The following is a 22,015-nucleotide window of genomic DNA, read 5'->3' as shown; positions in this document are numbered from 1 at the left end:
GAAAGAGTTTTTTTTTTTTTTTTTTTTTTTTTTTGTAAAAAGATGACCAACCGGTGAACAGCCGGTGTTCTGCCATTTTTTGCTGCTTTGCCAAAACATGCTACCTAATGGTTTTCTACCTTTTGTAGAGCTACAATTTTACTGTGTTTTACTCCCTAGCCACAAGGGGACCTTGTCTCTTGCCAGGCCGTCATTGTAAATAAGAATGTGTTATTAATGACCTGCCTGGCTAAATAAATGCCAATGACTGAATGAATATCAAATAAAGCAATAGAATTATTTTTTCTCTCTCTTTATCGTATAATGTTCACAAAGTGCAATGCGATTCATGTCATGGGTATTGTATTTTGAAGGATCAAATACTCAACATCCCATATATTATCAATTTAGCGTGGCAATCAAACTTTGAAAATCGTCTGTGCGCATGCGCAGAACCACAAAGTAGCACTTCTCGGCAGGTAGCAGAAATTGTCAGAACACCGGAAGTGGTTTGAGGAAGCAGTTTGAGTGACAGCTGTGCGGCGCTGACAGCAGAGCCGAGCCGACACTCAAGATGGCAGGTAAACGGCACTTTTTAAACCCCGTTTTTACCACACAATCAAACACTTTCTCGCTACTAACAAAGGGCAATTGGCGCGTTAAGAGTCACGACGTTTGAACGGCGACTGTTTGTGTTACTTGCAGTGCTCTATTCCGGCGGAGTGTTGGCGGACGAGCCGCTTTAGCACCGTTAGCATCTGTTAGCAGCCTAGCCGCCGGCTAACCGATGCTACTCAGGCTGTCGAAACGGCTGCTCCAAAAACCCCATCCAGACTAGTGTTTTTCTCAGTGAATATAGATACTAAGGCGGGAATAACCACTGGAAATTATAGTTGGGTATTATTGAACACATCCAGGAGCTTTTAGTTCTGCTTGCATTGCAAAATCTAGCGAGTTGACAGAGCTAACGTTAGCCGGGAAGCTACAGACCCAGTCCTCCTTTATACCACAACAAAGCGGATTTGTTGCTCTTTGCCATCGTGCTGTTAAATGTGTTTCAAAAATATTTCGCAATTGCATTTACTTTACTCATAACACGTCAGATTGAATGTATAATTACGATGTAGGGAATGTTTTTTAAATATTTGAAGCACATTCCTCCGTGTGTTCATCTGTAAACACATGCTGCTCATCCTGGGACCGTTTCCTCTCCCTGAGCTGCTGCTGCTGCTGCTGCAGTCATGTAGTGGAGTGGAGGTTGGAAACAATCGAGTTTATTTATGTGCATTCATTTAACCTTTTACTTAGTTTGGGATTTTTTTATTTTGAAAATCTCTTTCGTGTCTCTTGGCTAACATTGCTCATTGAGAAATAGACGGACAATCACAAATATATTGTGATTATTGTGCAAATTGTAAAGTAAAGAGTAAATATATTCTAAATCACTGTAGGCTATGAGTGTATATATAGTATAGAAGTATGAGTATATTATAATGTATGAGTATATTATGATATGTAGTATATTTATACTATATTTATCGTTGCAAACTATTTTGCTCAAAAGTGGATACAGATCTGGCGATAGTTGAATTATTTATTAAATTAAGGGCATTTAAATTCATGGATTTAGTGGAATACAAAATAGCATTGATAATGTACAAAGTGTTCAACAGATTGTTACCTAGTAAAATTGTAAGCATGTTTAAAATAAGAGTAAGTAGATATGAGCTTCGAGGGAAACATGATTGAAAAACCAAAGTCTAGGACTAAAATTAAAGATCAATGTATTACTGTAAGGGGTGTAAATATATGGAATGCACTTGATGAAAAATTGAAGATGTGCCAGTCGATTCATGCATTCAAACGTTTGTTTAAGTTTAATGTGTTTGAAAAATATGAGGGATCCAGTAGATGATACTATTACGGAATTATGTTTGGGATTGTGTAAACAATATGATTTTTTTTATTTATTTATTTTTATTATGTTTTGTATGTTTGATCTGAATAAGTTGATCATGTGAGAAGGGTAGGCGTAAATAAGCAATAGCTTCAGCCTATTCCTTTTCGGTTAGGTCTCTTTTTTTTTTTTTTATGTGAACTAATGCTTTCAGTTGGTGTCTACATTATGAATGACCTGACCGAAATAAATATATTTTCATTCATTCATTCATTCATAGTAGCAAATATTGTTACTTAAGATGTGGATGGTTGGTTACTTAATCTTTTATTTTTGTTTTGTTTCAATTTATTATTTCTGGAATTCTAGTGAAGGTTTTTCACCCTTTTTGAGTTGTATGTCTATGTGTGGACCCCAGGAAGAATAGTCTTCCCATGGTAAAGAATAATGGGGATCCTTTTTAAATAAACAAATGGTACAATCGTGATGTACGTTTGCATATTAGAGGAAACTGCAGAAACGTTTTATTTATTTTGAACTTAAGAGCTAAATAAATGTAGAACTTTAGAATAAATAATCATCATAGCCACTCTACAAGGACAGTAATTGCCAATAACATTTGTTGTATGTTCTTGAATTCAGGTGATGAGACTGACTGAAAAGAGTATGGTTTTGTGGCTGTTTGAAGCACACAGTGAAGTATAGTTGAGCACTTTTTTTCTTTTTTAAGAACAGGCTTTACGGACAGAAATGAAATAATTATTTAGCTGGGCAAAGTATCATTCTCAAGTCATGTTATGAAGAAATATAATCATGCCATGGCGTTGCAATTACTCCAGGAGATCATACTAAACATGTTAAGCATGTGTAAAATAGCTTACCCGAAAAAGTGGATATAAGCAATTAAAACATGGAAAAAGGCCGTTCCTGTTAGTTTCATCCATCGGTTTTTGTACCACTAAATGGACACTCTTAATAATTGTTCAAAATGCTCACAGCTTTACGTAACTGCAATCAGGGTATTATAGGGTTAAAGGTTCACTTACCATTCAATATTTATGTCCTTCAATGTATGTTATAAAACATGAAAAGATATAATGTCCTTGATGATGATGATGATGATATGCACAAAATGTATCCAACAGTCACTTACCACAGGTCTGTAACGATTTTGACTGCGTGTCTTATTTACGCCTGAATATACCAAAAATTACAGATGAAATATATACAATGTGAAAAAAATCCCAACAAACTGCATTAAGACAAAAATATATTCAAATTAAGGGAGGAGGCAAGTAAGTTGGGTTTTGTCACTGGAAACCTGTAAGGTGCTGTGATGTGTAGCAAAGGAAGATGAGAGATACATCCTCACTTCCCAACAGGGTAAGGTTCACCTAGCACAAGCAAATGAGTCCTGGTACAACTATAATGATCAATATTGTTCTTTGTGCTGCAAGTTCACCTTTCTTGAAAAATGCTTAAGCGTTGATTTAACATTTATGTCCTCTTTGGAGGGTGCATGTTGGAGCTTTTGATTGTAGTGAGTGTAGTTTATTGCATCATGCGGACACATTTTTGCCCAAGACTTTAATGTCAGCAGATCATTAAGCAAAATTGAAAATAAATGTGTAAAGTTTAACAGGACTCACAAACACAACAGACATTTTAACTTCTTCCTTCATCACTATATTTACTAACTTGCCTTGATTTGCTTCTCTTACAAGTAACTACACTGTTTCTGTGATTTACTTTTGCAGAGTAATAAATAAGACCACAGTGATTTATTGTCATTCTTACTGGAAGGAGGCTTTGTACTTTCATTCAACAGCTCATTTCATTTTGTTGAAGATGCTGTTTTGTGCATGTACTGTATGTATGTTGCAGACATGTTTGTTATCAGGGCTGGCCCTCACTAACTGCCTTTTTCTTGCAGGTCTATCTTTATACTTTGAAGATAGCCATGATGATTTGGATGATTGTAAGTACTCCAGTAAAACTCCATTAAAAATAAAGCAAAATATTAGTATTTATATTCCTTCCACATATGAGGAACATTGTTTAGGAGTTTATTTTGAAATATCACCGATATAAGTAATGTTTCAGGTGTCATGCTTTGCCATTTTTAAACAGCTTAACAGTGCTTGTTATTTGTCTTGAATAGTGATGACATCCATAAGCAAGTATGTGAAGTGTTTATACCCGAAAGATTAAAGGAATTTGGCTTGCACTTTCCTGATTAAGTCATGCTTTGCAACGTCCCAAAATCTTCAGTATTAGCACAAAGTGCTTCAGACACTTATCTAATTTGGTGCTACTAAAGCATCCCTCTGTCCCTTCCACAGTTGGATTTGATGACTACGGTTCGGAGTGTGATGGCATTCGCATCACAGCCTTTCTCGATGCGGGACAAGACAACCTAACGCCTCTTGGGAGGCTAGAGAAGTATGCCTTCAGTGAAAATGTCTTCAACAGGTAAGGGGGGCTTTGAGGTGGGGGTTTCTTTAACCAAGACTCCAGAAAAACAACCTAAATGCCAAAAAAAAAAGACTGCTTGTCCAGAAGGCTGTTCATACACATTTTTTCTCTGTCGCTGCTACAGCTGTTGGCAGTTAATTTGTTTTTAAAGATGAATAGATTCAAAACGTGTGACTGCTGGAGACTGTTGAAAGTAAAAGTGACTCTTGACAAACCTTATGTTCACTAACAAATGCACATGATGTCAAATCAATTCAATCATGCTTGTTAACCTAGCTTTTATTTTTTCACCGCCCAATATTACATATTTTCTCTTTGTTTTCCTTTAATATTTAGATGTTCTCATGCAATAATATGTTTCAGTGGTTATTAACTTGTGTATTTTTACATTTTAACTGTTAATGCCAACAAATCCTTATTTTGAAAGGCAATGTTCAATTTTTGTCTGCTGTGCTGTAGATTTGGCATTGGATTGACGACGTGTGTTTAAAGAAATATAAACTGCCTTGTAGCTTTTATTGATGAGAAAAATGACTTTGTTTGCAAAAAACCTGTTTACCCTCATTATGAGGAAATGTAGACAGATATTTAGATGAAAATGTCACCTAACTAAGCATTTAAACTCTACAAGGAAACTGTTCTGCAGTAAAAACCATTACCAATACCCTTTATGACTCAAATACTCAATTACAATATGTTGTATAGTAATATGCTGTTATAATGTCTTGATTGTTTTGTATTCATGGCAAAAATTGTATTTAGTTGTAGCTGAAATGTATCATGAAATCATAATGATAGCATTTTAAAACTGAAATTTAAGATGAACATAGTCTTAAGCAATTTATTTTGTTTTGCTTTCCCTTTGTCATTTTAAAAAACAGTTTAGTTTCTTTTTGATATCCAATATCTGTACCAACACTGCAGTGAAGGATTTCACAATGACCGCATGGATGTCATTGTAATAACATAATTGTCTTTTATCATGGATTTTGGGAATATTTAGTCAGTTTGGTGTGTGTTAATTCACAATTTCTAACGTGGTGTTTTATGTCTGCTCAACCGGTATTGTTTTACCAATAATCCCAGTGCATTTCGAATTCTAGTAATTTTTTTTTTTCGTTTAGTTTAATTCGTTTAGTGCCCCTGCGTTAACACTGCCTTTACTATGACATGAACAGGTTTAGTTTCTGTCTGGATGCTTTTCATGCTCAGCTTTGCAGTGTTCGAGCCCCCCTGGCATTTTCCAGAAGACTTGTCTAATGAACCTGACAGCTCTGTCAGTGCTGTGCATCACACCGTGTGCACTTGCAGGTATTGCCAGGCATTCCACTAACTTAAAGCTGCTGCTTTCTAGGCAGATCGTGGCTCGCGGCCTGCTTGACGTGCTTCGAGAATTCAGTGACAATGAAAATGACTTTATCAGTGTCATGGAGACTGTTGCCAGAATGTCGGAAGATGGAGGTAGATGCATTTTCTTTTTATGTTCTTTTTTCTTTCTTTATTTGCTTATGTTGTATTTGTTTTTTGTAGCAGTTTCCTTGTTTTGTATTTTGGTTTAAGAGTATATGGTGATGTGTCTACTCAGAGCCCACAGTGCGAGCTGAACTGATGGAGCAGGTTCCTAATATTGCAATGTTTTTGCACGAGAGTCGGCCTAACTTCCCAGCTGCTTTTTCAAGATACTTGGTTCCAATTGTGGTCCGATATCTCACTGATCCAAATAATCAGGTAGGTTTCAAGCTAAATCTGTATGTCTTGATAATTGGCTGGTAAACGTTAATTGGTGTTATTTACACTAAGAGCATTTTATTTGTTTATTTTCATTTCCTTATTTTTCTTTAAACTTTCTCATTTCTTTCCAGGTGCGGAAGACAAGTCAGGCAGCGCTGCTTGTTCTGTTAGAGCAAGGCGTAATTTCTAAAGCCGACATGGAGACCAAAGTTTGTCCAGTTCTGATCGACCTGACGGAGCCCAGTAGTGACGATGACTACAAAATTGAAGCAGTTGCTGTAAGAAACCCCTATTTACCTATACGCTCAGGTTGCTTTTCTTAGGGTGCTTTCACACCTGTGGCCCGTTTGTTTTGTTCCGATTCAGGGGCTGAATCGATACAGTTGTTCCGTTTCTCGTCTGTGGCGTTTGTGTTCACAAGGCAAACGTCTGTAGCAGTTCAAAGCTGTTAACAAATGCCATGCGCGAACCAGCTGCTCTCTGATTGGTCAAATGAACGCGGAAGGAGTTTCCTCTTCCGCACCCCAGGATAAACGACACGCCCCTTTCAGCGCAGCACAGACCGCAGCCGTGGCTTTAGGCTGATTTATGGTTCTGCGTTACACCAACGCAGAGCCTACGGCGTAGGGTACGCCGTAGGCTCTGCGTCGATTTAACGCGGAACCATAAATCAGCCTTTACCCATTCATTTATGTGCTACCGGCGCAGAGCGGAGCTCAGCGGCGGGCGAGAGGGCGCCTGCTGTAGCCGGGTTTGCGCTGCGCAAACCCTGACCGAATTGAAATTTTTTAAATTTCACCGTGCCGCGCTGGGACGACATCTCGGAGAGAAGGTGGTGGAGGCTGCACCGACTCCTCTCCTTGCGCCGCGGTCGCACATACACAATGAATGGCGTTGTATCGGTTGCTGTGTGGATTATGTTCTCACTACAAATAAAAAAATGAACCGTTTCAGGTCTCAAATGGAATCGGGCCGAAACCACCTCTCCTAGGCGATCTCGGATCGCTTGTTTTGTACCGTTTCAGAGCGCGATTGCTGTGTTCACGTATACCAAAACGTTCCGATCTTTAGGGGGAAACGTTCCCTGTTCCGGTACAACTGCTTGAAACAGTACAGGTGTGAAAGCACCCTTAAATATGTTACTGATAAATGTTCAGACTCTGTCCAGCCAACTGCAAAAAGTAAAGAAATACCTCCTTGTTAAACATTATCTCAGTTTTTTCTTTTTATTTTATTGTGTGTAAAGCTCACAACTCAATTCAAGATCTAATTTTAATGTACAAGTGCAGCACATTTATTCAGTTCAGTAGTACAGTATCTTATTAGTACCCCAAGAGAAATTCTATGTATCTGTATATTTGTGTGTCTGGGGTTTTGATGCCGCTAAACTATCTGCATGTTTTCTCTCATAGATCATGTGTAAAGTTGTGACCATGTTAAGCAAAGACACAGTGGAGCATTTATTGTTGCCACGTTTCTGTGACTTGTGCAGCGATGCCAGACTCTTTCAAGTGCGCAAGGTATCTATTCCCACACAACTTTCACCTCAGCTTGTTGTTAAAAATATAAGATAACTTTTAGTTTGGATATTTTTGTTTTAGTCAGGAGACACAGCCTAAGCAGCGGTTATTTGAGTCTAAGTTTAAATTTGTTTCTGCCATTCCACCAGTGTAAATTCAATTCTGAGTCAGACTCAGTTCCGTTTTGTGCATCAGCTTACACTACACTTTTGTTTTCTCTGAGGAATGTTAATTCTCCGGTATAACTGCTGCCACATGAGGAAATATGTTTGAGTTGCAACATTTTTAGTTTCCATAAGCGATATTAATAAATATAGGTATATTTCTTCAGTAGCAGAGACTAGAGATAAAAAGGGAACATTCATAACACACAAAGTGCTTAATCGCAATTAAAATGTTTTTGTGTCGTAGAGCAGTTTGTTATTTTGCTAAACTGCATTGACTTTGTTGCTTAAACTTGTATCCAAGATTACACTCTTGTTAATGCATTATAATGTATGTAAGTATTAGTGCAAAATGTGTATATTGTAACTGATCCTTGATTTTCTTCACGGTCACTTCTCTCTCTCTCCATCTATGTCCTCATTGTCTTTGTATTGGTTATGTACTACAGGTGTGTGCAGCTAATTTTGGAGAATATTGCTCTATTGTTGGTCAGGAGGCCACAGAAAAACTACTGGTGAGTCTTGAGATGGATTTCAAATTTTGAACATGGAGTCCTCCAGACTGATGAGGCGTGACACATGCGTCATCGTTGCATCATATTGAGTGCATTGAAGTAGAATCATTAACATCTGAGTAGTTTCCTTGTTTCTGTGCTGTTGAACAATGGTAGGTGCAGTAGTTTTTACCAGTGTTGTGGTCTTGTTTTTAACATAGATGCCCAAGTTCTTTGATCTGTGCTCAGACAGTCTTTGGGGCATCAGGAAAGCTTGTGCCGAGTGCTTCATGATGGTGTCCAATTCCACCTCTCCAGAAGTGCGACGCTCAGAATTGTCCCCCCTTTTTATCCACCTCATTAGTGACCAGTCCCGCTGGGTAAGACGCACATACAAACTGTGCTGTTTTCTGTTTAAATTGTGTTTTTATATTTTGATTGTTGTACAGCGACCTTGAGGTGCATGAAAGGCGCCTAACAAATAAAATGTATTATTATTATTATTATAATAAACGGGAATTTTATTGTGTAACATTATAACTTTATTCAAGTTTTCCTTTTTTTTAAATCTGTAATTGAATACTGGCAGCTGTTGCTTTTAACTAACCGTATTTTGCGGACCATTAGGTGCACTGTGGCATTATAAGTCGCAATATTAATGAACGGGTTTATTTTCATACAAAAAGTGCACCAGGTTATAAGGCGCATGATAAAACGCATATAAAATAAAACAAAACAAAACAGTCAAATTTTATTCAACTCATTCACAATAACTCAGAATATCATTCAGTTGTAACAAATACAGAAAAATACACTCACATTTTAAATCATTCATCTTCCACAAATAAAAAGTAAGTGTAGTACTACATCCTGTTCTCTGATTGGTTTATCGTTGCCAGCGATAGCGGACACCTGAAGTTAGTGTTAGGTTGAAACAACGTTATATTCCAATATTTGATTATAATTGGATTAAGATACAGATTAGAAAATTGGGTTTACTCTAAAAACCTAACGTTGGCTTGACATCTAATTATAGTAAGGTAACATTGACTAGATGTTGGATGATGGTTGCTTGCCAGCACTACATAATTAGTCATCTAACATTGTCTGACATTGCAACCCGTATCCAACCAAGGACCGACTTTAATACAACATCCCTGTGTCAGCTGGAAATGGGCCGACATTCAGATTCAGACGACTTTATTAATCCCTTTGGGAGTTTCCCTCCGGGAAATTGACATCTCCATCTCACTCACTCAGCACTGTCATATACAAGAAAGGAGAAATAAAACACCCCAAAAAACCAACACACATATAAAAGATAATAGAATTATTAAAAAAAAAAAGAAAAAGAAGAAAAATATGTGCATGTCCGCCTTATAGTGCGAAAAGTAAGGTATACGTTTTTTTCACCTATCTTTATTTTATCAATTCTAATTCTGTGCTGTGTGTTTCAAACTATGCAATCATGAACTAAGCCCTAAATAAGTAGATGAATACATAAATAAATTGAGACTTGTGGTTTCAAATCTGTGAATTTTTTTCCTTAAAGTCTCTAATAACTTTACATCAGATGAGACTAGCTGCTGAATTGGACTATATCACTAAATGGAGGGAAGAAACTAACAAAATATCAGTCTGAATAGGAAAAATAATAAAAAAAATGTCTTACTCTGGGGGCTAACGATCTACATGACAGTATAATTTTATTATTCTTATCTCAAAGGTTTAATGGGTAGCATGCTCAGTTTGCATTAATGAATGTAATAGTTTTTGTCAGTATACAAACCCCAAGTGTTGTATCACAGCAGCATGGAGTATTTTTGGTTTAAAATTTTCTTTGAAATGGAGATCACCACTACAAGTATTCCAATTTGTTTATTGAGTAAGACTATAGAAGAAACAAAATAACATCTTTTCCATTTTTAGGTGCGACAGGCTGCCTTTCAGTCTCTGGGGAGATTCATCTCCACTTTTGCAAACCCCTCCAGCACAGGCCTTCATTTTAGAGATGACGGTGCCCTTCCAGAGGTTGCCCGGTGTACGTCAGACAGGTAAGACCACCGGTCAACACTGACCTTTGTGGCAAATCTCTCAACTAGCAGTTTGCTCGCCATATCTGGAGAAAATATGTCCACCTCCATATGTCACTTGATGTCATCAAATCTAAATAGACACTTTAAAAAATAAATATTGATGAGGATGAAGCCACTTTTTTCAAAACAGAAGCTTTTGCATGGTTCACATTAAGTTCGGCTGAGGTTTTAATGGACAATTCTGTTTTCATTTTGTATGTTTGTTTGTTTTTTAAGAAAACCTTAGGTTTTTGAAAGCTAAATTTAAAGGAAACCAAAAGTTATGAAGGGATTAATAAAGGGTAAATATAGCACTTGACTTCAGTAAGTAAAATTGATTGGATATATTTAATTACGTTATTTTATTTTTTTATTTATCTTAGGTCAAATTGGTTATGCTATACATTGAAGTCTATTTTTTTTTTTTTGGTCCATGCAAATATTTTTATCAAAATGCAGGAATATTGTTTTTTATTTTCCCTCTCTTCTTCCTTGGCTCTGGCAGCTTAGAGGGTTGCATCATTGGTTAAATAAATCAAAGTGGTAATTCACCGGACATGATCAGGATGGACTAGTTTCCTTCTTTTTTTTTCCTGTCTGTCCTAATGTTGATCTGAAAAATGAGGAGAGAAAAATATGTCTTCTCTTTTTACCCAAAAGTCTTGTCTACATCTAAGAGGTCAACTTTGAAGAGTCCTGACTAACTTTTTAACCCAATATGCATAAATGTCATGGAAACGTTAAATTAGTGCTTATCATTTTCAGATAGGCTAACCAAGGGATTTTCTCAAATCTTTTCTTCTTTTTTTCATCTCATCTTTTTTTTTTAGCAACTGCTCCCTTAACTCTCTGAACTGCACCGACATTAGCAGCAGCCACACAGACAGAACCATCACCCACACGCCTCCTAACCAGGATGGCCGTGCCACACCATCACCAGAGCATGTGTCAACAGCCGACTGCGACGATTTGCACAACTATGATGACAACCACACTTCTGTTCTCGAACAGACACATGACGGTGTCATCCTAACAACTAGCAGTGGCCGTCCTATAAGTACAGGCAACCGCAAGATCACTAAAGAAACAGAGCAGACAGACGAGAACTTTAATTCTTTCCACTATTGGAGATCTCCCTTACCAGACATCAGCGGGGAACTGGACATGCTGAACTCTCAAACCTCGGCGGAAGTGACAGAGACGGATCAAAAAGAGGCAGAAGAAGAGGAACAAGAAGAGCATCGTCCCGATTCCAGATCTAGCCACGGCAAAGCTACCAGTGATCAGATCCAGAAGGTTTTAGATTGTTTGCAACCTCACATAGCAGATCCAGATGTACAAGGTGAGTTTACAAAACCAAAGTATGTATGATGAGACTTTTTTTTTCACTTTACTGGTATGTAGTAAGAGCTGTGTATATAATTTAACTCCAGCTCAAGTCCAAGTGCTGTCAGCAGCTCTGAAGGCAGCACAACTCGACAGCCCATCAGACGACAGCCCAACTGAACCACCGCCAGAACTGGAGCCTGACAATGACACTGACGGCCCTTCGGAAGTGTGTAACTCGGTGGAAGTTCAGTCACAAAGCGAGGAGACTTTCACAGAAGAGGAAGAAACAGTGGAAACTCCTCCAGTCTCAGAGACGAGTCCTTTCCAGGAGCAAGGAGATGAGGAAACACAAACGGATCCCCTGGAGGACCAGGAAGAGTCTCCCATCAGCTCTCTTGTTGTGGTATGAGACACTTGAAGTCACTGGTGTCTATTTAAACGTACAATATTAATAATACAGTCAGATTAAGACTTGATCCATGCGTTGTAGGTGTTCTGCAAGAGCTCTTTGGTTTCGGTTTACAGCCCAGCATCACATTGCTTATGCTTAACACCGCTGTGGTACAAGAATTATTTATGTTACAGGATCAGGTTTTGAGGCCCTAAATATAAGCTTTAAATTGTTGTTCCTTCAAACTGTTTAATAATAAATATCCAGCTATGTTTTTTATTTTCATCAAGACTTATCAAGATCATATTTGTCTCGCTGCCTGCTGGCATGACATGTTATGACTCATGTGTCTTTAAACCTTGATTGGAGTGATACAGTATACCATTACTTTGAGTTTATTGTAGCGTAGCTCTGTCCATTTATATCACAGCTGCTTTTGTTTGTGCATTTATTACTGAATATGCTTCGACTCCAGGAAATGATCTGAATTCTTTAATTTACTGAGAAGCAGTGATTAAAAGGAGAGGGCAAAGGTGAATGTTTAGATGTGGATGCTGAGTCATGAACTCTTTTAAAGTCTTAATGTTCCCTACGGATCTCACTTTTTTTTAAGAGGTCACATCTAGTGCCTTGCTATCTCAACATGGTGTTCTGCAGTTTGTTGTTTTCAACTATTCTGCAGCTACACCATCATGAAGAGTAATTAATTCTGTTTAGACCATGTGCATATATGGAGAATTAAGTATGATGATTTTAGCTTTTCAGTATGGTATGGTACTGGCTTGGTTGGTATGGTTTCAGTGTGTAGTATGCTTTACAGTAAATATTCTTAATATTGTGGTCATTGTGTTTTTCTTTTTTGTTTTTGTTTTTTCTTTTCTGTCAGGAGTCTGATCTAATTGAGAGTGTAGAGGAAGAGGGAAAGGAAGACTCTCCTCACAGCCCAATGTATGAGGAGAAGCCTAAGATCCAGGTGAGTCAGAGCTGATATCGTTCGTCCTGCCAAGACTTATCAGCTCCTTAGAGTCTGTGTTTATTAGCACCAATATTAGGGCTGGGCGATATGGACCAAAAGTCATATCTCATTATTTTCTAGCTAAATGGCGATACTCTATATATATCGATATTTTTTCTGTGCCATAACTGGGGTTTCCCCCAAAGCATTATAGCATAGCATCTCTGTTAGCTTCATTTTTTTCTGAGGCAAACCCTTAATAAAACAGTCAGTTTTAATACAAAGCCTCGTGCCAAATGTCACACAGTTACCTTTATTAACAGAGGTCTGCACAATATCAAAATGTATAAAACAAATGAAATAAAAATAAACTGCCTGCATATATAGAATAAAAATTCTTCTTGAATAAAATAAAAGAAATATCCCTTTCCTGCATAACAATTAAATTAAAATACACTGTGCAATTAATACAATGTAGACAGTAACAGGCAGACTTTTCCACTGAGGTTGACAGTTGTGCAAATAACAAAACATTTGTGCAAATCTCAAATAAAACATTCAAGTCAATTTGTCACAAAATAAGCTATATCAAAATCATAAAAAAAAAATATATATATATATATTTTTTTAATCGATATAAACGATATTGTCTCGTACCATATCGCGTTTGAAAATATATCGATATATATTAAAATCTCGATATATCGTCCAGCCCTAACCAATATGGGTTATTAGAAACGTTCTCACTTTTCATGCCTATTACTCTTTAATCATCAAATTCTTGCCTTTCCCTGCAGAATGTCATCCCCCAACAGCTCTTGGATCAGTACCTCTCTATGACGGACCCATCCCGGGCCCAGTCAGTGGATACAGAGATAGCCAAACACTGTGCCTTCAGCCTGCCGGGGGTGGCGCTTACTCTTGGACGACAGAACTGGCATTGTCTCAAGGATACGTATGAAACCCTCGCTAGTGATGTGCAGGTAAGGGGGAAAAACTGGTATCAAATGGGGATTATGGGGATTTGAGGTGTAACTCTAAAATTGCTCCTTTTTTGTTAGAAAGGTGAGCAATGTTAGCATGCAGCTTGCCTTTCAAATGTGTTACATTCTTACTGTTCAGGGATAAGCGGTTTGTAGCACTGGGATTTTTGCCAGTTGAAGATTCTTGCTTCAAGCTGAGCTAGTGTGCTGTTTGAATGGCCAGTTACGTCTTAAAGGGCTGTCCTTACCAGGAATAATAACCAAAACAATATGGATATGGCATCCACACTGCTGAGCAGTAACTACAAGTAGGCCTGTGTTGAAAAAATCGATTTCCCAATTCTAAATCGATTCTCATATTAATTCCTAAAAATCGATTCATATGTCTAAAGATCGATTATTATTTTTTTTTCTTTTTTTTTTCTTCTTTTATTTATTTATGTTTTTTTTTTTTTTTTTTTTCATCATTACATTACAACTTTTGGTTATTTTTTTGTTTATCCCCAAAAAAGGAATGTTTTGTTGGACACGAGAATAACTAGTGCCATGTTTTTGCCTTTTAAATATGTTTAAAGGTATGAAAACATTAAAGTGTTAGGTTATAATTGCATAAATTGTCTATATTTCATTACTTTATATACTGTCTTCTTGGGGTTACATTTGCAAAAAATGCTAAAAACCAAATGCCCAAAAATTAAAAACAAAATAGACCGAAAATGGAACGGAATGTGGGAAAAAATAAAACCGATTTCATCCGTCTCTGTTTGCTGCCCTGGATCTGTTTGGTATCTGTTTGGTCCCATTCTGGGAGGTGATTGGTCCTTACAGCATCATTAGCTGCCAATACTTGCTGTTTAATCTCAATATAATACTAGTAGTCATATTTTGCATAACTACAGTCATATAATTCATGCAACAGCTCAAAAAACAGTTTTAATAACACTAACCCAAATCAATATCTGAATCGAATCGGATCAAATCAAATCTTGATAATCGATTGTGAATCTTAAGAATCGGAATCGAATCGATTCTTGACATTTGAATCGATCCCTAGCCCTAACTACAAGTACATGCTGCACATGTACACAGGCCCCAAAATACGTTTAGACAAAAGGAGGTTAAATCTATCGCTCTGGTATGATGGCTCTCTTCTTTTGATGACATGTTTTATTCAAGCTTTTGAGTCAGCATCGGTTTGGTATTTGTCAAAGATAAATTATGAACACATTTCAGAGAACCCATCAGCACTTATTACCATCTGTACTGTCTTTTTTTTAAAATTATTAATAATTTATTAAGTTATTTCCAGTTATGTATCATCTTGATTCCGTGTTTTAATAAATGGTACCCTGTTGCCAAGTGAATTCAAGGAAAAATGTTTCCTGCTGTTGATCTCTTAACTCACATAAGCCGTTTGTCAGAAATGGTGAACATGAAATGAATGAAGCATGTGATTTAGCTTTAAGCTGCTATTAATAGAAGGAATGTAAATACCAAAAACATCCAGTGATCTCAAGAGTATTGTTTTTGTCACTATTTCCACCTGTTTATGTGAGAGTTGTGTGGACCCCACTACGATCCAATATGTACTTTCATATTGGACTAATGTTTGTAATTGCATTTGTTTTCAGTGTGTGTATGAGCCCTGATAGTATGAAACTTTTTAGTTTGAAGGAAAAAAGCGAAGATAACTAATGCTGGATGAACTTCTTAATGATAGATGCCAATTCATATTTAAAGAATTAAGGGGAGCTTTTTCTTTGCTGGATTTCCTGAGGTTCATTTTATGTAATAACATTTATACAGTAAAGATAAGATGGCATTTGACATTTGTTTAATACGTTTCAGCAAGCTTGCAGTGGGTTTATTATTTAAAGATAAGTACTGATAAAGTGCTTTTTTTCCCCTAAAAAATTTATAAAAATGCTACAAAGGAAACATTTGTGAGCAGAGCCTTTACACTGAGGTTGTTGCAAGTTTAATAAATGTTAAACATGCATACAATGCATGAGATTGGCTTCCCAGTAAAGGTTCAGCTCTCTATTTGTGATGACAAATGAATAAATCCTTGTGTTGTTGGTAAATACAGGTCATTGGTTCCATACTTGAAATGCGGTCAAATGATTTTTAATCCTACTGTTATACTTTTTTTTGTTAATCCACATTCTCTCTCTCAGTGGAAGGTGCGGCGCACATTGGCGTTTTCCATTCATGAGCTGGCGGTCATTCTGGGGGACCAGCTCACAGCTGCTGATCTGGTGCCCATCTTCAACGGATTCCTCAAAGACCTGGACGAGGTTCGCATCGGCGTGCTCAAACACCTGTACGACTTCCTGAAGGTAAGAGTACAGCGTGAACTGTTATGAAGCTCCACCATTCTGATGTTCCAGAGAAGCTTCACATGAAATCACAACTGTTTTTGAAAGCTTGAATCTGTTATTTCAGATGGAAGAAGAAGCGTGTTCATTAAGTTCATTTGTGTGTCGTGTTATCGTTGCAGCTGCTGCATGCAGAGAAGAGGAGAGAGTATCTGTACCAACTGCAGGAGTTCATGGTGACAGACAACAGTCGCAACTGGAGATTCAGATACGAGCTGGCAGAGTACGTCGATTTCTTTATATAGCACCTTTAATGCATAAGAAATGCAGCACAAAGTGCTTTTACATAAAAACAATACACAAACATAAAACTTATTAATGCCCTGCCTTGTACATGTTCTTTTTGGGAAGACCAGAGAGCAGGGCATTACAATAATCTAAAAGACAGGAGATAAAAGCATTAGCACCTCCGTACTAGCCTGAGAGAGAAACGGGCGGACTCTGGCTATGTTCTTAAGATGGTAAAAACCTATCTCTGTTATGTTTTTGATATGTGGAATAAAAGTGAGCTCAGAGTCAAAAATCACACCCAGATTTTTAACTGATTTTGAGGGTTTAAAATCCTGTAACTTTGGTAAAGGTTTCTCTCTCTGGCCTTCAGGACCGATGAGTAAAACCTCTGTTTTGCCCTGGTTGAGCTGTAGGAAGTTTGCTGCCATCCATGACTTGATGACTAAAATACAGTTAAAAAGGGCATCAATTGGCCCAGTGTCATCAGGAGACACAGCGATGTACAGTTGCGTATCGTCAGCGTAACTATGGAAGCTGATGCCGTGTCTCCTGATGACGTCCCCAAGGGGCAGCATGTTGCATCTGAAGTGATTGGTTAACATCAATGTCGGGGTTGCAGGGTTTAATTCTACTCTCATAACACTTTGTTTTCCTCACTTGGTTCATTGTAGCAATCAGTATTAATTTCTCTTGTTTTGGCATCTGTATTATCTGTTCATGCGTTCATGCATCTGAGTAGACTCCCCTCTGTTCCCCACCAGGCAGCTGATATTGATCATCGAGCTCTACAGCCACTACGACGTGTATGACTACCTCAGACAGATAGCACTCACCCTCTGCTCTGACAAAGTCTCCGAGGTCAGGTGGATCTCTTACAAGCTGGTGAGCAAGTTCTCTCTTCACATTAGCTACACTTAGTGCTGGGCGGTATGACCAAAAATTTATATCACGGTATTTTTCAAAATTATATCGGTTTCACGGTATATCACTGCTTTTTTTTTTCATGCACAACTGGGTGTTAACCACATTTTCTAATGATTTGGAAAGGAATTGCTGCAGTAAATTGGCTTGGAATGGCCTATTTTACTGCCATGAGGAGGAAATATTGTAGAAAAACATTAATGTCCACACTAGTATAAATACAGGTTTGCATGGCCTCACAAAATGATGCCGTTTACAATGAGGTGGCGGCACTTATGATTCTAATGAAGTGAGAGAATCAGTCAGACAACACTTAAAGACTTTAAAGGTATTGTGACATCATTTTTAACATGCTTTTAACACTATTAAAAGTCTTGGCCAACATCCCTCAAATGTGTCTAAAAGAGTGTAACAAGAAAAACTTCACTCTAGTACTCTATTCCTGGCTTTTTATTACAGTGTTTTTTTGCGCCGTGAAAAACGCTTCCTTTCCCCCCTTTCCTGTCAATCATTGCTCCGCTCCTCCTCCAAACCTCCTCCTCCTCCAGCCATACGCTCACAGCGGCGTCGGAGCCGGGAGCGACAGGCGAAGCATGCACGGAAAAGCAGGAGGGCGAACCACAGCAAACAATCATAAAAATAAAGGCATGCAAGCAGCAGTGTCACCTTATCTTAAGTCCAGTCAGTGGCCGCGGGTCTTCTTAACAGTTCTCCTCCGGTGATTTGAACAAAAGAGGCTCTAAACAGCTCCTTGTTAAGCCTCATTTATGGTTCCGCGTTAAATCGACGCAGAGCCTACGCCGTAGGGTTCAGCGTACGGGCGCGTCGCCGCGTAACCCTACGCCGTAGGTACTGCGTCGGTGTAACGCGGAACCATAAATCAGCCTTTATGGTGCGCTGGAGAGGAGAGGAGGCAGGGAGCTGGGTGGAGGGGGCGGTGATTTAGCGGGCCGTTACGTAACGGCCCGCCAGCAAACCACATGCGCCGTTTTTGCATAGTTATGCAGAAAATCCCAGAAAGCACACAATACACTGAATGTTGAAAGTTCGTTGTTTTTTGGGTGTAATTGATGTCAAGACACCCAACAAAATAAAAAAAATCAAGAAAAATTTGTTTTTCATGTCACAATCCCTTTAAGTGTTGTCTGACTTGACTTTTCTCCCGCACTTCTAGTGTTACCTGTAGACGTGGTGGACGCAGATCTCAGCTTCATGCATTCTTGATATTCTATCACATATTTGCGGCTGAGGTGGTGGAGCAAGTTGCTAGTGTTGCCTCCCGCGGCTACAACTTTAGCTTTACAACACTTGCAGATGATTGTTGTTTGTTGGACGTCGTCTTTTTTAAAGCCAAAGAATTTCCACACAGCCGACACGGCTCCTCTTTTCGGAACAAGTTCCCCTGTGTCATGTTCTGGAACAGTTGTGGGACTTTCGTTTTCAGCCATCTTCACCCACATATGTCCGCTGTAAACAATGCAACTGCTAAATAGTGATGCACCAAAATGAAAATTTGTGACCGAAACCGAAAATAATAATAAACACTTGGCCGAATACCGAACATGTTTCTTCGCAGTTTTTCATTTATTTTGCCAATTTTTTCACCATTGCATAAATCAAATAAATTTGATTTAGGCATGCTTTTAAAAGAAAAAAATCTTTTACACAATTACAAGGTAGAAAATATTTATTGAACATAAAAAACTGAACATTTTTTAATTCCCCAGCATTATGTTGTTTTGGTTCCACCTCCTGGTGAATGTTAGGTAAAATTCTTATGTGGTTATTTTTTGGTTGGCCAACGATTTATGTTTGTGGTGCGCAACCGGTACGGGAGCGGCCAGTCTATTTCCTTATATATTTCCTTTTTTGCCATTTTCGGCCGAACAATTTCGGTTACCGAACAATTTCGGTTACCGAACAATCGGTGCATCACTACTGCTAAACAGTGTCCAGCGGCGCTACGCGGCGGAACGTAGCGCCGCGCAGCGTTCCCAACGTTGTGTGCGCTACTGTACATACTCACCGGTATTACGGTATATGAAAAATTCATATCATAAGAAAAATAAACACCGGTATTTGGTATGAACCGGTATACCGCCCAGCACTACTACACTTGCGCATGTTTCCCCCCTTTGCCACATATCAGTACTGATTTTGAGGGTGTCATTTCCTCGTGTGCTCTCAGGTGGTGGAGATTCTCCAGAAGCTGTACGCCTGCGGGGCCGATGACCTGGGCCTGAACTTCATCAATGAGCTCACTGTCAGGTTCTGCCACTGTCCCAAGTGGGTGGGGAGGCAGGCCTTTGCTTTCATCTGCCAGGTATGTAACGCTGAGAAGTGGCATCACATGAAAAGGTGGAACAGCAACATCCTGTCTTATTTTATTATTTTATTTTTTAACTCCTTAGATACCCGTTTGTCTTCTTGACTGTCTGAGCTACTGATGCCAAATTGTAATTTGGAGCCTTTAAAGCCATCATTTCCAATACTTTACCCATTTAAAACTCCTTTTATCTGTTTGTTTTGGGTTGAAAAAGGTGGTTGGTAAATCATCAAAACGTTTTGTTGTTGCACAATTTAGCTAAATAAATAGACAACAGTTTTCCGTGCGTGCGTGTGTGTGTGTGTGTGTGGTACTTGAATGAATAAAGAGCTCTTTGTTCTCAACCTGTTGGTCGACTTTTTCTACCTGATTAGATAGTTTTGATGTGCAGCGTCTTTGTCACCCCGAATGCCTTTTCGCTGACTTCCTGCTGTGTGTGACTGTATTTCCTGAAGGCGGTTGTGGAGGAGGACTGCATGCCCATGGAGCAGTTCAGCCAGCATCTTCTGCCCAGCCTGCTCAGCCTCTCTTCAGACCCGGTGGCCAACGTCCGTGTTCTGGTGGCCAAGGCTCTACGTCAGAGTGTGATGGAAAAAGGTAAATTACAAGTACTGGAAATAGATATACAGGACTGTCTCAGAAAATTAGAATATTGTGATAAAGTTCTTTATTTTCTTTAATGCAATTTAAAAAAAGAAAATAATAAAAAATAATAATAATGTCATACATTCTGGATTCATTAAGATAAGATAATCCTTTAATAGTCCCACAGAGGGGAAATTTGTAGTTTACAGCAGCAAAGGGGATAGTGCAAAAACAAGAGGCATCAATAGAAATAGTAATAACACAGTAATAATATCAGTATTACACACTATAAACAGTAAACTGGTATATACAATAATTATAATAAGAAGAAAAATAAATAATAGAAATACTGGTATATAAAAAATAACAGACGGATATTTACAGATGGGTATTTGCATATTGCACATATTGCATTACAAATCAACTGAAATATTGCAAGCCTTTTATTATTTTAATATTGCTGATCATGGCTTACAGCTTAAGATTAAGATTCCCAGAATATTTTAATTTTTTGAGATAGGATATTTGAGTTTACTTAAGCTGTAAGCCATGATCAGCAATATTAAAATAATGAAAGGCTTGCAATATTTCAGTTGATTTGTAATTAATCCAGAATGTATGACATTTTTGTTTTTGTAATTGCATTACAGAAAATCACAATATTCAAATTTTCTGAGACAGTCCTGTAGTTTCCTGTAAATCTGACGTTTGTGTTGAATTTTAGCCATTGAGAGAAGGATTTTACTCGCGTTTTTGGAGAAGCTGAGCTTCTTGTGTTCATACTAAAATTGAAGCTTTCATCTTTGTGTGCAGCTTACTTCAAGGAGCCAGGCTGCGCCTACTCTGATGAGCTGGAGGAGACTGTGATGGCTCTGCAGTCGGACAAGGACAGGGACGTCCGGTTCTTTGCAAGCCTGGACCCAAACAAAGGCTTGATGGACACGGCTCCTCTGATCTAGCCTCCGCTCCCCGCCGCCCCCGTTACCACCCGCCTGCCTGTCTTGCCTACCTGTCTGCCTGACTGATGCACAGTCAGCACAACCTCCAACACCAGCACCAGTTTTCCAACCACTCGCTCGCTGGACAGATAGGACCCACTTGGAGAACCACGTCAGCTGTCCAGACTGCGAAAGTATGAGCACGCTCATAAAAACACGACCCCTTTCTTTTGGTTGGACACTACAAAAGCGCACATTACAACAGCAAATGCAAACTTCTCAGAGATTTCAGATGATGAGCAGGACTCAGGTGGCTGTTGCGGTGGCTGCTGTATCTATGCTTGAACTTGTCCCCGCCCTCCTCCACACTAACGTCGTTCCCAGCACAGACTAGTGAAACTACGACAGGCTCGCGCTTTCCAAAGCTAATTCTAAGCTTGATTATAAAAAAAAAAAATTGAAAAACATTTTCTCTGTTCTTTTTTTTTGTGGATTTTCTTGACGAACAAGCAGGCGAGTCCTGCCCGACTCTGATGTGTGCACTAACTCAGGGGGACTCATCTGAACCTAAACAGCATTATTAGCTTCTGTTGAAAGCAGCGGCTCGTGGATCTCTGGTGAAAAGCCTCCAACAGATCAGCCA

At 38.6% G+C, this 22,015-nt stretch overlaps 1 protein-coding gene across 1 annotated transcript; it reads left to right on the top strand.

Moving 5' to 3' along the window:
* The first annotated feature begins 513 nt into the window (after window positions 1-513).
* Window positions 514-21,569, top strand: ppp4r1l (protein phosphatase 4, regulatory subunit 1-like). Its single transcript, XM_061726801.1, has 20 exons — window positions 514-560; window positions 3,810-3,854; window positions 4,219-4,348; window positions 5,706-5,812; window positions 5,937-6,079; window positions 6,214-6,360; window positions 7,495-7,602; window positions 8,216-8,281; window positions 8,482-8,640; window positions 10,190-10,314; window positions 11,166-11,677; window positions 11,769-12,067; window positions 12,942-13,028; window positions 13,808-13,993; window positions 16,171-16,332; window positions 16,494-16,594; window positions 17,364-17,484; window positions 19,712-19,846; window positions 20,305-20,446; window positions 21,248-21,569. The coding sequence occupies exons 1-20, from the start codon at window positions 554-556 to the stop codon at window positions 21,391-21,393; spliced, it is 2,928 nt and encodes a 975-aa protein (XP_061582785.1). The 5' UTR covers window positions 514-553; the 3' UTR covers window positions 21,394-21,569.
* Window positions 21,570-22,015: the final 446 nt, after the last annotated feature.

Source organism: Cololabis saira, chromosome 8, assembly GCF_033807715.1.
Source record: "Cololabis saira isolate AMF1-May2022 chromosome 8, fColSai1.1, whole genome shotgun sequence".
Taxonomy (NCBI): Eukaryota; Metazoa; Chordata; class Actinopteri; order Beloniformes; family Belonidae; genus Cololabis; species Cololabis saira.
The sequence above is the reverse complement of the archived record's forward strand: the minus strand, read 5'-3'. Positions and strand labels throughout refer to the sequence as shown.

Bases quoted from the DNA above. Each gene is read 5' to 3' on its own strand.
- ppp4r1l (XM_061726801.1), top strand. The intron at 5,813-5,936 runs GTAGATGCATTT...GTGTCTACTCAG, and splicing joins CAGAATGTCGGAAGATGGAG to AGCCCACAGTGCGAGCTGAA. The intron at 16,333-16,493 runs GTAAGAGTACAG...TTATCGTTGCAG, and splicing joins ACCTGTACGACTTCCTGAAG to CTGCTGCATGCAGAGAAGAG.